The 14,185-nt window shown below is 38.2% G+C and overlaps 1 protein-coding gene across 1 annotated transcript in view; it reads left to right on the forward strand.

Moving 5' to 3' along the window:
* cacna1aa (calcium channel, voltage-dependent, P/Q type, alpha 1A subunit, a) overlaps nucleotides 1-14,185 on the forward strand; it is a 133,234-nt gene that overhangs the window by 82,219 nt on the left and 36,830 nt on the right. Inside the window, 7 exon segments of the mRNA XM_028454776.1 lie at nucleotides 665-775; nucleotides 4,390-4,473; nucleotides 5,883-5,885; nucleotides 9,766-9,882; nucleotides 10,017-10,082; nucleotides 11,744-11,841; nucleotides 12,716-12,866. Of these exon segments, the coding sequence (XP_028310577.1) occupies nucleotides 665-775; nucleotides 4,390-4,473; nucleotides 5,883-5,885; nucleotides 9,766-9,882; nucleotides 10,017-10,082; nucleotides 11,744-11,841; nucleotides 12,716-12,866 (630 nt within the window).

Genomic DNA, 14,185 nt, shown 5'->3' on the forward strand with positions numbered 1-14,185 from the left:
TAAATTTAAATGTTAAATATAAATCTTAACGTTAAATATAAATCTAAGTGTTAAATCTAAATGTCACAGGTGAAACTAAATATTTAGCTAATATGCAAATTCACCGGAAGTACCAACATTAAAGCTCATTCCTGTGTCACTGTCTGAGTTTACCTCCGTACTGATATTATAACCATAACCCTATCCTAACCCAAATCCTAACATAATCTAATACACAACTAAAACATGTGTCCGTTCACTTTGAAAAAAAAAATTATTATTTTTTTTTTAGCAAAACTTCATTTTCCGGTAGTGTGCATGCGCATATATGCGCATATACAATCTCAGTATGATGCGGACTCAGTACATGACACCGGTGAATTTGCATGTTAGATAGATATTTAGTTTCACCCACATTTAGATTTAACATTTAGATTTCGATTCAACATTTAGCATTTGGATTTAGATTTAATATTTACATTTAACATTGACATTATATTTTAACGAATACAAATTTTGCAGTTATTGCTGTACATCTGGTCAAAAGTAACATAAAAAACTTCACATACATTTTTTAAACTTGGTTTGTTGCAAAAAGTTGTTTTAGCATGCGCTACTTTACGACACCCCATACATTGTTTGCAGGTATAAATGTGCCCTTTGTACATGTGTGTTTTATTTGTAGTATGATGGAGCGTCTGACACATATGAAGCTGTCCTAGCAAACCTGAACATAGTGTTTACCTCGCTTTTCTCACTGGAGTGTGTGCTCAAGATCATCGCCTTTGGAGTTCTGGTGAGTGTGTGCGTGTGCAAGTGTATGTAATATTGTACATCCCCTTTGTAAATAAACCTTTTTGAAGGATAAAAATAATAAAGAAGAAAGAAAAGTGAGTTATTTTACTTAATGTCTATTTTCCAGCTCGTTGTATTACTTTGGTAAAATATAATAATGATATATGTAAAATACAATATAAAATTGAGGTTCAATGATTTTTATTGTCATTTTCATGTTTCCATGAAAACTAAACTTGTTTCTCTGGGCCATAATGTAAAATGAGGGATCAAAAAATCTGTCTAATCTGATCTAATCTAACATATATGAAATATATATATTTTGGTTAATTGTTTGTAATCTCTAAATGATGGGAAATTATTCTTTGGACTTTGGATTATGGAAGAAAAAACACATGATTTAGTACTTGAAGTTCTTTATAGTTTGTATTGGATGATTACCATTTTAAAAATCAGTCTGGAGAATAAATAAATGAATACTTGTTGGCATTGCACCCCCTCAGGGTGTTGTGGGTTTGTGACCAAGTCTTTCTGAGCATAAATTTCTCCAATCATAAAAAAGCATTCAAAAACCCTTTAGTGTTGCACTTTTGGCTTTTTGTAAAAGCTTTAGTAAGAAAAACATTAAGTGGCACTCAACCTTAGGAGAATACAAAGGTTAGTGTAATGGTTTGGTCTTGTTTTGTGCAAAGATTGCTATAATTCCCTAAATAATTCCGTCAGTGCAGAGGAGAAGCCGATTTATTGGATGAGCCAAAACTCCTGAAAGACAAGGATGGAGGAGTTATGGTAACTCAGTAATTAGAAGAAGGACCCATAGGCTTTAATGTGAGAATTACAGATTTACAAGATTACAGAGAGAGTGAGTAGTGATTAGGCAGGATGGGATTTGGGATATTTAAAGATTAAACCCACTTCCTTTTGCGTGTATCACAAGTCAGGAGTCCATGTGCAGATGTGTTAAGGTGCTTTATTTTAATACACGCCCTCATACACATCCCTTCTAATAACTTTATCCTAGACTGCATGACTACAGCCGCTCTGTGAGGAATTATACAGCAGCTGAGTCAGAAAACACAAGTTATGTTTGATTATCATTTATTTATATTTTTCTAATAGTCGACATAAGTTTGCATTATGAAGTCATAAAATCATCTGAACAACTCCAAATGTTTGTTCCTGTTTTGGGAACATACCACAAAACTTTCAAATATTTTGAATATTGCCAAAACATGTCAGATTTCACTTTATGGTTTAGGTTTGCTCTGTGATTATTGTGAAACATGTCTCTCAAACCAAATTGAGACCCTTGGGAGGCTGGTTTTGGACACCACGCGTCTGTTCCTATAGATCTGAGTGTGTTCCGACTCTTAAGGCGGGCAGACACTCAGATACTCAGCTCACGCTCAAATTTCTGCGACGCAATTGCAGAGTCTGAACGTTCTCAGCTCACGACTCGTGTTCTCACACTATAAGCAACCGACACTCTGACACGATCTGACTGTTCACACTGTACGTCCATACAAGACACGTTGGGGTCTTGTTTCTGGAAATGCAACGTACAAATTAGTAGAAGAAAAACGCTGAAGCGTCATCATTAAAAAAGACGAAAAAGAACCAGGAAGTGGAAATCTCAGCAAAAAAAGGTTCAAAAACGAAAAGGCGGCGATACGATGGATCAGGAACTGATGCTTCAACAGTGATACCCTCACGAGGATCGACCAGGATTTCAAACATGTTTTTTTTTTTTGCGACTATACGATTACTGATCGGGACAATATCATCCGACCAGCAGCAAAAAGGGACGTTTTGGTTTGTAAGCGGGTACACCTTCTTCAAAGGCAGAAACACCGCCTTCTTCTTAATCGCTTCTGAAACCAGCAGCAAAAAGGGGTTAGGATTAGGGTTTGGTTTATTTATGGATCTCGATGACTCCCCCTGAACAGTCCTCGGACCATTCAGTTTGGAATAGGGAATCAAAGGCAAGGCACGGGCCAACACATGTCGCTCGGGTTTCACCACACCGTGCACATTCATCAAAAGAGTTTGTGAAGGTGTATCAGTACGGAGTGTGTGTAGTATATCCTGAGCTGAGTAGTGGGTAGACTAATTACAGCCGGCCACTGCTGTCTGCTTGACAAGACCTAGAGAAAGACTATGTGGAGGTAAAATGGCAATAAGTATGGGGTGTGAGTGTGTAGTTTGTAGTATCAGTAAAGTGGGGTGTCAGTAGCGTGGTGAGTATAAGACAGGGGGTTAGGGTTATGGTTAGGGTTTGGTGAAAAGGTACCACAATAAGGCGGTTTTGTAGCCCATCCAAAACGCCCCACAGCTGGCCCGACCCTGCTCGATCTGGAGCTGGTCGTGAGGTGTCAATCACTTCTCATGACCCCATGTATACTACGTGATGCGTGAATAAATCGGCTCAAAATGGACCAAAAATCGCACAGTGTCTGCCCGCCTTTCCACAGAAAGACGTTCAATGTATTAGAATAGAGTGGAGTTACTCTAGTTTTTCAAACATGAGAAGCATTATTAACAGATTTTAAATGAACAGAATGAGTCAATAGGAAAACGAGCACTTATCTAACACAGCTGTGGACTGGTGTAGACACCCTTTTCTGAAGACATTGTCTGAACCAACAGGCTCGGCCAGGGTCGGCCACCTCCAGCCATTTTATCCAGTCGTTATCTAGAGTCCCTCCTCCCTTTGGAGCATGGTTTCAGCCACGTGTCTTCTTTTATTATGTTTTGTAAGACATGTCCGATTGTCAGAGTCAAAACATTCTTTGTCGCACAACAAGAGATAAAGACATACACACAGTGTATTTGAGCCGGGCAACATTAGTCTTTAATTAGAAGGTTTTTACATTTGGAAATCAAAAGATCTAATGTGTGTGTGCTTATTTGATTTATTTGGTGTGTGTATATGAGTTGTTTAATGTTTATTAAGTTTAGTATTTAAAAGAGAAGGCAGACTTTTTATTTTTGAATTTTTTAGATATTTGCACTTGATCTCAAACTGTCTTTAGTGATAAACTATCTGTCCCTGAGGCTGTTTATATCTGATTTGTCTCGTTGCTTACGTACAGCTTGTGTAGTTGGTTAGATTTTGTTGAAATCAGATGTTTTGAAACTCTTTGTCCTTGTTCCAGAAAATACTAAATAGGCCTCGAAAAAGTTAGTTATTTTATGTAAGGATATATTTGGTATATGGATAAATAAGGGCTAATTCACATTAACAGATGGATGATCCTTAAGGTTTTATTAACACAATGTTTGATAAGTGTTAGTTGTGAATTGGCTGCCACATGCCGTCAGTGATCAAACTCTGACTTGATTTTCCTGTCTTATTTCCTTCTTCTATATTCTTTTTTGCACCTCATTTATCTTTAATGTGCACTTTATTCCTGACAAATCCTTTTACTTGACACTTGTATTACCATGTCCTTTTTCCAATATTTATCATCTCCTCTACATCTTAACCTTGTATTCATTTGCATTACTACCACATCCATCTTTGTTCTTCCATCTCTTCTTCCTTATTTGCATTGTTTTCATCTTCGTCCCTCTTGTGCCTTTTCTCTTCTTATTTGTTTCACTTTCCCTCTTTAGAATTATTTCAAAGATGCCTGGAATATATTTGACTGTGTGACAGTCCTGGGCAGCATTACTGACATCCTGGTGACCGAGCTTGGGGTGAGTAATGTTTTTTCCACTCTGACGGAAGTGTTGGTTAGCTGAGCCTCAGCATGTGTTTGTGGACATTCACGCCTATAGAAAGCATTCAGGAAACGAGACAAGGAGAGAGAGTAGTGCATACGTTTGAGGCTACTGTTGAGCCCAGTCATCCAAGAGCCTCTCATGAAAGTCTTATATAATTGTTCCATGGATCCATTTACGCTACCAGGAAAAATGCACTGTGACCTTTGCAGATCAGCCTGATGGTTAGAGATATCCACAGGTTACAGTTTGCATTTAACATTTGTTTTTAAATGGTGCCTCTCAGGATTTTCAGATGTTTAGTCACATTAATTTCTTTAAAACTCCTCATAGAGGTGTTGTGGCAAGACCCGTGAGCCAACAAAATGGTGGCAGCACTGGTTCCAGAGCCAGCGGTGGCTGCTCCTTTAAAGTTGTTTACTACCATTATATCATCTTATTCTCAAAAAAAAGTTTGTATTATTTCAAATGTAGTTTTGTTCATAGAAATCTCAAGTATGATACATTTTTATTTTTGGATTGCACACAGACTAACATTGATGCACATTTAATCATGCACAGTAGGGTGGTCCATCCAACATGCCGTTTTTATTTTCACTTGTAAACAGCCCTGTGATAATTCAAAGTAAGTTTATTAAAAGTGAAAACTTCATGGGATTATTTCAGACTATTTCATCCAGAAGTACCTCCGGTTAGCTAGCTCATTTAAAACAGAGCATGCCTCTTAAAAGAATCAGAATCTGGAATTGTTAGGTTTTGGAATCGAAACCGAATTTGTTCAAATTCAAACGATGCCCATCTCTACTCATGGGTTGTGTTGACCTCATTGCTGAAATGGAGTGGAAGAATTGAAAGAGGTCACCACTTTGGGAACCGTTTATTCCCTTTGGGACTAAAAATGATGATATTCGTCAGTAGCTTTGCAGTGTTGTGTTAATTAAACCTGTATTATTGTCACACAACCTCATATTGTCTTGACTCTTGCTCTCACAGTCTCATGATTGTACTTTCTCTGCAGACACTGTTGCTGCTGAATTATGTTCTTTTTCTGTCTGTAATGACCATTGATTTCTTTCTTGTTTTTTTTTCTTTTTTACATGCTTTCTTTATATCGTCTACAAACTTTATGACGATCTACTGTAATCTACCTCAACCTATTCCCTCCCCTCGACCTCGCCCCCCCCCCCCCCCACCCCTGCCCCCCCTCCCCCACCCCAAACACCTACTACTTGCTGTGATCTCGTCCAATCAAAATGCACTATGAATCCTCTGTGTCCACCCATGACAACTTGGCTTGGTCAATCTAACTGGTTGTTCTACAAACCAATCAAAAAATCCCCCAAATTTGCTGCTGTAAACCATGTGTCTGCAACATCTACATGTAGATGGTTTGTAATTCTTTTGGAGATCTTTTTTTACTGCATGCGTTTCAACTGCATCTGTGCCAGTGTTGCGATGCATGCTTTGTGGGTGAGATGAACTCGTTCTCTTTCGGTCACTGGACACGTACGTAGTTACAATGGTCACTCATAATGTTAGGACCACCTGAGGGTTATTTTGGTATTATGAAACAAACTGAAATGCAATGTTTATAGGAAGATCCTGTCCTGTCTGATGCAGCATTAGCTTCTTCAGGAGTTTAAGCTACAGAAGGTTGTTTGTTGAACCTGCCAGCATTACAGAGTTGTATTCTCCCATGCTCTTAAGTCTGAAAAGCCGCGCTGTTTTTCGCGCTATTCTCTCCCTGTACTTATGTCAGTCGCTGCGTGCCTTGATCCCAGTTATGCGCTCTGGGTGGAGCGGCCCTGAAATGTGGCCATTCCCATTCAAATCTGGCCTTATGTGCATTCTCTGGGTGACTTAAGTTTTTTTCTTCTTACGCGCTTCTTTAACCTGGAATAAGTGCAACGCCCTGATAAGGTAAAACATTATATTGCATTAGAAGTTTGGATTGAGTTACAATTTACGCATCACTGACTCATAATATTGCAGAAGAGACTCCCAGAAAGAATCTACCCAAGCTGACACTGTCACGCTGTCACGGGGGTGGGGGGAGTAACACAAGCACGCTAAAGGATCATCAGTATTTCTAACATGTTCACATTTACCAGTTCTAGACTGGACAAAATGTGTGACATTTCATTTTATTATAACCGTGCCGCCGGCTCCTTGTCCTGGAAGGCGGTGGGTGCTGCGTCGCGGAGCTGCTCAGCTGTGGCTGAGGTGAGCGCTATTCAGACTGATGAGACTATTTTAACACTGTACAACGTAAAGCAACAGTTTGATCCACTACAAGAGTAAATAACAAGCGAAACATTGATGACAGATGATGATGATGATGACGACTAATCCACGCTGATCATTTCTGTAGAAATGTAAGAAGTTAGTAAAATCAGGCTTTCCATACAAACAAATCTGTCGTTTAGTATCGGTAGGAAAAAAGAGAGATTTTAACTGTGGCCCAGACAGAAAAAATCCTCACACGGCGATAATCTGATCAATAATCTGATCAAATCAACCTGTTATGTTGTTTTTTAATGACGGCATTTCAAATTAAAAGTGCGCTTCATCATTTTAACGGATTTCAATGACATTTGCAAGCGTTGGGAAAACTCCATGTTCTGTGATTTCTAGACAGCCCAAAAATAATGACATCATGGCCCAGTCCACCTCCTTGGCTTCAGACCGCCTTCATTGACAGACTACGCGCTTTTGGTCGATTTACGCGCGGTGGGCGTGTCAGGAACCTGGACGGGAGAATATGCGCAGGAGAGAAGCGCGTAACTACAGGCGCGTAAAAACACGCTTTTAAGTCCAGATCGGAGAATACGGCCCTTAATGAATAACAGATTTGTAATGCTAATATGTAATCTTGGTAAGTGCCTATTTATAGTCAGCGACTGACAAAAAAAAAACATATGTTTTATGCTTGTAGGTGTAGAATAGTGCAGAATGTGAAAATACATTATTTATGTTTTTATCTACAAGATAAAAGAAAGTTATCTTAGGGTTTTGTGTCACATCACAGCGATGACTCTATGATACAGATTTGCCAGCTACATATTATTCATTTGTATGGAATGCTTGGAAAACCTGCACTTTATTTTAACACAATTACATTGTATCAGTCAGTGGTTCAGAAAGCATGGCAACTTTTTATATATATTTTTAAAATTGTAACATTAATCATTTTGGTCTGATGGGATCTGCATCGGATCTCACAGGTTTTGGACACTTTTTTGTGTCAATGGTAATGAAATAAATAGTGACATTAGTTAAATGACTAGATCATGAGATGTTAACAGCTATAAAAGACTGGGGGGAAAAATTACTCAAGGTTTTTATTCGCACACATTTGCAAACACGCGCGCACGCTCACAATAAAAAAGCAGTGACTGGGAGAATGTTTGTAGTGACGACAGAGTGAAGCTTTGCCTGTGGCACGATAAACAAGCCATGCATGCTGCCCCTCGCATGTCTCTAGCAGGAACCTTTTAGTTTCCACAGCCCTGGCACACACACACACACACACACACACACACACACACAGAGTACAATGTAATTCACGCTATATTGCAAAAATCAACATGCATGGGCTACTGCCAGATTCAAGTGTCAAACTGCATTCTTTTGTGGATCCGTTAAGTAAGTGTAAACTGTAAGATTTAGGTTTGACATCTGCATTATACATAGGGGTGTAACTATTCGTTTTAGCAACGACCTGAATTCGAATCAAGATTTGCTGTTACCGATTTGATTCAAAGACGATTTGATCATTTAAAACGAAACGATTCAGTGACTTGAACGTAATTCAGTCACTTTGTAGCCAAGAATAATAATTCAACCAGTGTGACTGAAAGAAATACCCGGACTGCTGATGTTTCTTGTAAGGGAATTGTCTATAAATTCATTATGGACATAAACAAACCAGTAAACATCATTTAATATCAAATGTATTCACATTTTATTTGAATAAAGTCCACACCAACACTTGAGTTTAAATTAACGGGATGTTAACTTTTCTGCTCTCATTTTCAATACTCTATACGTTTTCAATAAAAATACATATTCTGTTTACCTGACTCTTCTGCTCAAAATAATACAATGTTAATGTAAAAAAATGAAGTGCAACCAAGATCTGTTCAGGTTAAATAAGCAGTGGTTAAACCTGATACTTTTCATTTTTACTCGATAATGAGCCTGACGGTGGACACAGTGAGCGACTCCTTTAGTATATCTTCTTCTGTGTTAAAACCCACACTGGACCGCAAAGGTGGTACGATCCATTTCTCACCTTGAATTATTGCATTTAACATCTTTTATATTAAAATACCTTAAAAACATTCACATAAAGTTTGCTGTGCCAAATCCAAATGCGTTATATAACCGATACAATCAATTGATTACATTTTAAAAGATTTTAAAATTGATTAATGTCACTTGCCGAGCACAGATTGATGTAGTTGGATCGTAGGAACATAAAATGAATTCATTGATCTAATAGAATCCTTACCACCCTTAATTATTCTGCATATATAATAAGAAAATAGAAGAAAGATTTAAAATGAGTCACACTACAAGGCTGATGAGACTCTAGCATTTTATAACTATAATAAAATGACCTTCTCTGGTTCATTGATCATAGACTATTATATTTTTTTAATGAACACACTGTAGTGGTGTTGAATGTGTTGCTTTGCCTTGTGTCAGTTCACATCTGCATGCTGTGAGCTCGCTTCATTAAAATCCTTTGCATTTGTTTTGTTTGTTTGTTTGTTTTTTGCCTTGAGAGATTTAGTGCATTTGGTTGTCTTTCTAAGAAAGTGTCCCTGAGTGTCCCTGCACTACAACTACTCACCACTCCTAGCACATGTACTAATAAGAGATTGAACCGTTGGATGGAATTAGACTGACCTGAATGATTCCTGCTCCCCCCTGTGTTGCATTGTATGGAAACTTCAGCATTTGGATATGAAAGCTTGTTGGAGCCTTGCTGATTTGAGTTTGATTTGCTTTGACTTGTTTGGCTCCTGACTCTTTAATTCATGTTACATTTCTTATTTTTTATTTGTGTTGGACTGATTTTCCTTTATTTTTACCTATGTTTTTGAATGCTTTAAAAAAAAAAAAAAAAACATATTTTCCCCAGAACGACTAACTATTGTTTTCATTTCATTCCAAATGCCCCAAATCCCTCCTGTTTGCCTTTCCTTCTCCAACTTTTCGCCCACTTTAAATCTTGGACTTCCTGCTGTGGCTTTACTGTAGAATAATTTCATCAACCTAAGTTTCCTGAGGCTGTTCAGGGCAGCTCGCCTCATCAAGCTCTTGAGGCAGGGAGAAACCATTCGCATCCTGCTCTGGACCTTTGTTCAATCTTTCAAGGTTTTCCTTTTCTGCTTTCCTATACTCCACAAACACATTTTGCACAATAATTGACAGTAGATGCTTACGGTTTCTATTTTTTTTAATCTTCGTGGCAGCTTTAATAAAAGGCGATTAACTGTATCTCTCCTCAGGCGCTGCCTTATGTCTGCCTCCTCATTGCCATGCTGTTTTTCATTTACGCCATCATTGGGATGCAGGTGGGTGAGAGCCTTGAAAATCTTACAGAGCTTTTGGGAATAATCTGATATTTTCATAGTGTGTTGATGATGAGGTGAACTTTGGAAGGAGAATCATGTGGATAATAATGCTAAGGAAATAAGATGGTTTATCCAAGAGTGTAATACATCACTAAAGTTCCATGAGTGAGATTTTGGTGGAAAAGAAAGGTTAACCCTCCTATTATCCTCAAATATTAACACATTTTACCCTTGGAGTTAATCTGACCCCAGGGACATTTGCCTCCAGAAAAGGATTTTCAGAAAATTGTTGACCAAGTTTTTGTGTCAGGGACTTTATTTATTTGTTTAATACATAAATAAGCCCTTGATAATGAAACCTTGACCTGTTCTCTAGCGCCACCATCAGGACAACATTTTACATTAGAATTATTTTATCTGGAATAGTTTTCATCCAAATCTTCTCAAATTTTCTGACAACATTAATGACTACTAGAGTATGGACTAGGGGTTGAACAGACTAGTCGATTAGTTGACTAGTCGACTTTAGTGTTGTCTCGCGACGTCGACTAGTCACAGTACCTGACTTTAGCCCAAGATGGCGGCGCAACACAGCACACGGGGGTCCTAGTACCCCTGCACGGCAAGGCAGCACAACATCAAGCGTTTCTCGCTCCTTCCTGGTTTGTGCTCAAACTGTAGCTTGTAGGCAGATACTACGGCTAATATGCATGCTAACGTTAGCTGTAGTGGTAACATGTCTGTGTATTAAGCTGGTCTGGAAAACAGCAGTGCAAGACGGAGGCTCCGTTAGCAAGAGAAGACCACTGTTGTGTTAAAATCTGTGACCGAAAAAATCTGTGACCACTGCAGCTTCTCGGCAGTAGAGAAGAAGAGTGCTACGTCAACTGCTTAAACCTCTTCATAGCTATTAAGGAGCTAATTACTACCCCTTCAACATGACGCACTGGTGGGTGAAGTAAATGCAGACTGGAGAAGAATTACAATTGTGTTTAAGGGGGAGTAAATGTCCGCCGAGAAGCCGCAGGGGTTGGAACTGTCGTCGCCTGCGGTCACACATTTTCTCGGGTCACAGATTTTGGCACAACACCGGCACTCGGCTGACACTCGGCTCGGCTTTGGCTCTTGGTGACGTCGTCGACTAGTCGACGTCGGCTCGACTAGTATGCACATAAAGTCGACTTTTAAAACTATAACGTTGTTCATCCCCTAGTATGAACCCTATTGGTTGTGGTGATGTAATGACCTTTGACCTTTCCTGCAGTTTTAGAGTTAGTGTATCTTGAAAGTCTTTCATCCAAATATTTTCTAAATTGGGGTGCACATTCACAATTCCCACAGAATTAACCATATCGATTTATGTTAGTAACCCCCCTTCCTCTCATAAACATATTTATTTACTTGTTATGTCTTCTTTTTGTAACATATTTGGAGTTATTCTTTATAAAGTTCTCCTCTACGTCACTTTTACTGTGAAAGAGCTGTTCTAAAACCACAGCCGCAGACAGTAAACCTTTTATTCTTTAGCAATTGTAGCCATCAAATTAGGAAAAGGCAACTATTGTTTTTTGAATGCTAAACATTGAATAGGGTCAAATTGGCACCAAGGATAATAGGAGGGATAACGTGGTGCTAGTTAATGCTATCACTGTAATACACAGCTGTTTGGAAACATTCTAATTGAAGAGGATGGAGAGAGTGCCATTAACCAGCACAACAACTTCAGGACCTTCATACAAGCTCTGATGCTCCTCTTTAGGTATGTTTTCATCTGTCACTCTGTCTTCTTAGCAATTTAGTTTATGAACAGTTTATTTTGACAAAAAAACTTTGATTTAGTTTTTTATATATAAGTCTTTTGGCTAAAATGCAACTTCAGTTTTAGTCCTAATTTAGTCACCTTCACCTTCACTTCAGTTACAGGCAGAGGTGAAAGTTTCAGTCAGTTTATTTGTTTGTTTCAGTTTTGAAGTTACATGACATGTTTACTGTATACAAGGGAACCGTGGCAGATTATTACCAAAATAAACATAGGGGGGTGAAAGTAACTAGTAGCTTTTACTTTGAATACTATTTAAATTGAGCTACATTTTACTTGTACTTGAGTACAATTTCAATCAAGTAACAGTATTTCTACTGTAGTAGGCTCCTAACAGTACTCTTTACACCTGTGGTTATAGGCTAGTTTTAGTCAACTAAATGACATTAGGATTTTAGTCAACTAAATCTGTTACAGATTAAGTTGACTAAAATATAAAACAAAAGAATTTATGCTTTAAAAAAATAATAATTTAATAAGCATTTGCCAAGCTGATCTGGGATGTTATTAATGGTTGTAAATACATAGACAGATTTTATGTGAACAATGCGCAAGACTAAATGATCACATGAATTTTTACTGGATTTCATCGCAAATGACAAAATTATAGTTTACTTTTTATTAGTGGAATAAATATAGAAGTATATATCATACCCAGAGTTATTATTGAGTGGAAATACAGTGATTGCACGGAGAAAAATGAAATAAATTAATAAAAAAAAGATAAAAATAAATATGTCAGCATAAGGTCCAAAATGGAGAAGAACTTTTTCCTAAACAAACTTTAAAGGTTGTATGTGTTTCATTTTTGTAGGAGTGCTACAGGAGAGGCGTGGCACGATATCATGCTCTCGTGTCTGGGGGGTAAGGAGTGCGACCCCCTGTCAGGGAATACAGAGCCTGAGTGTGGCAGCCAGTTCGCCTACCTGTACTTTGTCTCCTTCATCTTCTTCTGTTCATTCTTGGTAAGTCGCCAACCCTCACGTTTTATCGTCCATTTCACCAAAACTAGTGTCACGCAAAAGACGTAACCTCATAACTTCAAAACAAATCACTGAATTAACATGATCATCTTCATTTAGACCACGTGTCAAACTCAAGGCCCGGGGGTGAAATCCAGTTCTTTAGAGCATCCAATGTGGCCCACAGAAGAAATATTTAATATAAATATGACTGAGAAACCATGAACCATTGTGTAAATTACCATCGAATTCAGATGTAGATTTCTCAGCCCTTTAAAATACACAAATTTAATGAAACTCTAGAATATTTACAGGGTCATTTTTAACATACATTTTTTTTTCCAAAATCTTGCAGTTTTTCTCCAAGTATTTGACAAAAGTTTCCCAAATTAAATTAAAATTGGCCACAAAATCAAAGAAAGTGAAGGTCCTACAGGGTCTGATATCTCTCTTTTTGCTTGGATATTGTGTGTGCCTTACATACATCATATACCATAAATAATTAATTTGTGCAAGTGCAAACTAGAGCACATTATTGTTGAAATTGCTTGTTTTCTCAACTAAAATCTGCAACACACTGGAGAATAAAACACTCTTTATTTGGCCCCCTGAGCTGAAACAAGTTTGACAGCCCTGATTTAAACTATTCAAAGAATTGCAGCAGTTGCTGTTTTATTTTGGCGGGAGCTTTCATCATGGCTCTATTTGTGGCCCTCGGTTGACAGCCTTTTCGCGGGAAAGGATGCATGTTTTAATTTGTTTGTTTTTTGTGTGTTTTTTTACCAAAAAAAAACATTAGCCGTGCTAAATCGTCCTTTTTAAACTTCTAAATCTTAAATCCAAGATAGATTGTGATATTTTAAATTTTTAAGGGTTGCAAAAAGGAGATGCTAATTTTGTCTGCCTTAAAGCTGCAGTTTGTAGAATCATGAAATGTTCCACTCTCTCCCCTCCCCTCCTGAACAAAACTCACTGGTCTTTTTGGGAACGCTTGCGTGAACTCTGGAACTCTTTGCGACTGTTTTTTCAATAGAGACTAGTAACAAATGTAGGGACTTTATCTTGTGTTATTAGAGAGTTTTCTGAGGTTTTAGAGACATAAAGCACGTATCACTCACTGCTGTGAGGACAGTAAAAAGCTAAAAGCCGCTCCCCGCATACCAGCAGCCGTGCGTCTGTTCTCTCCACCTTAGATAATGTTTTTCTTAGGTTTACAAGTGATTTATCCCATCTGTTATCACTCTCTCTCTCTGACTCGGTATGTGAGGCAGACTGTGCGCTGACTGAAAGTGGATTGCATGCAGTCTGCCTCACATACCGTG

Source organism: Gouania willdenowi, chromosome 8, assembly GCF_900634775.1.
Source record: "Gouania willdenowi chromosome 8, fGouWil2.1, whole genome shotgun sequence".
In the NCBI taxonomy this organism is placed as follows: domain Eukaryota; kingdom Metazoa; phylum Chordata; class Actinopteri; order Blenniiformes; family Gobiesocidae; genus Gouania; species Gouania willdenowi.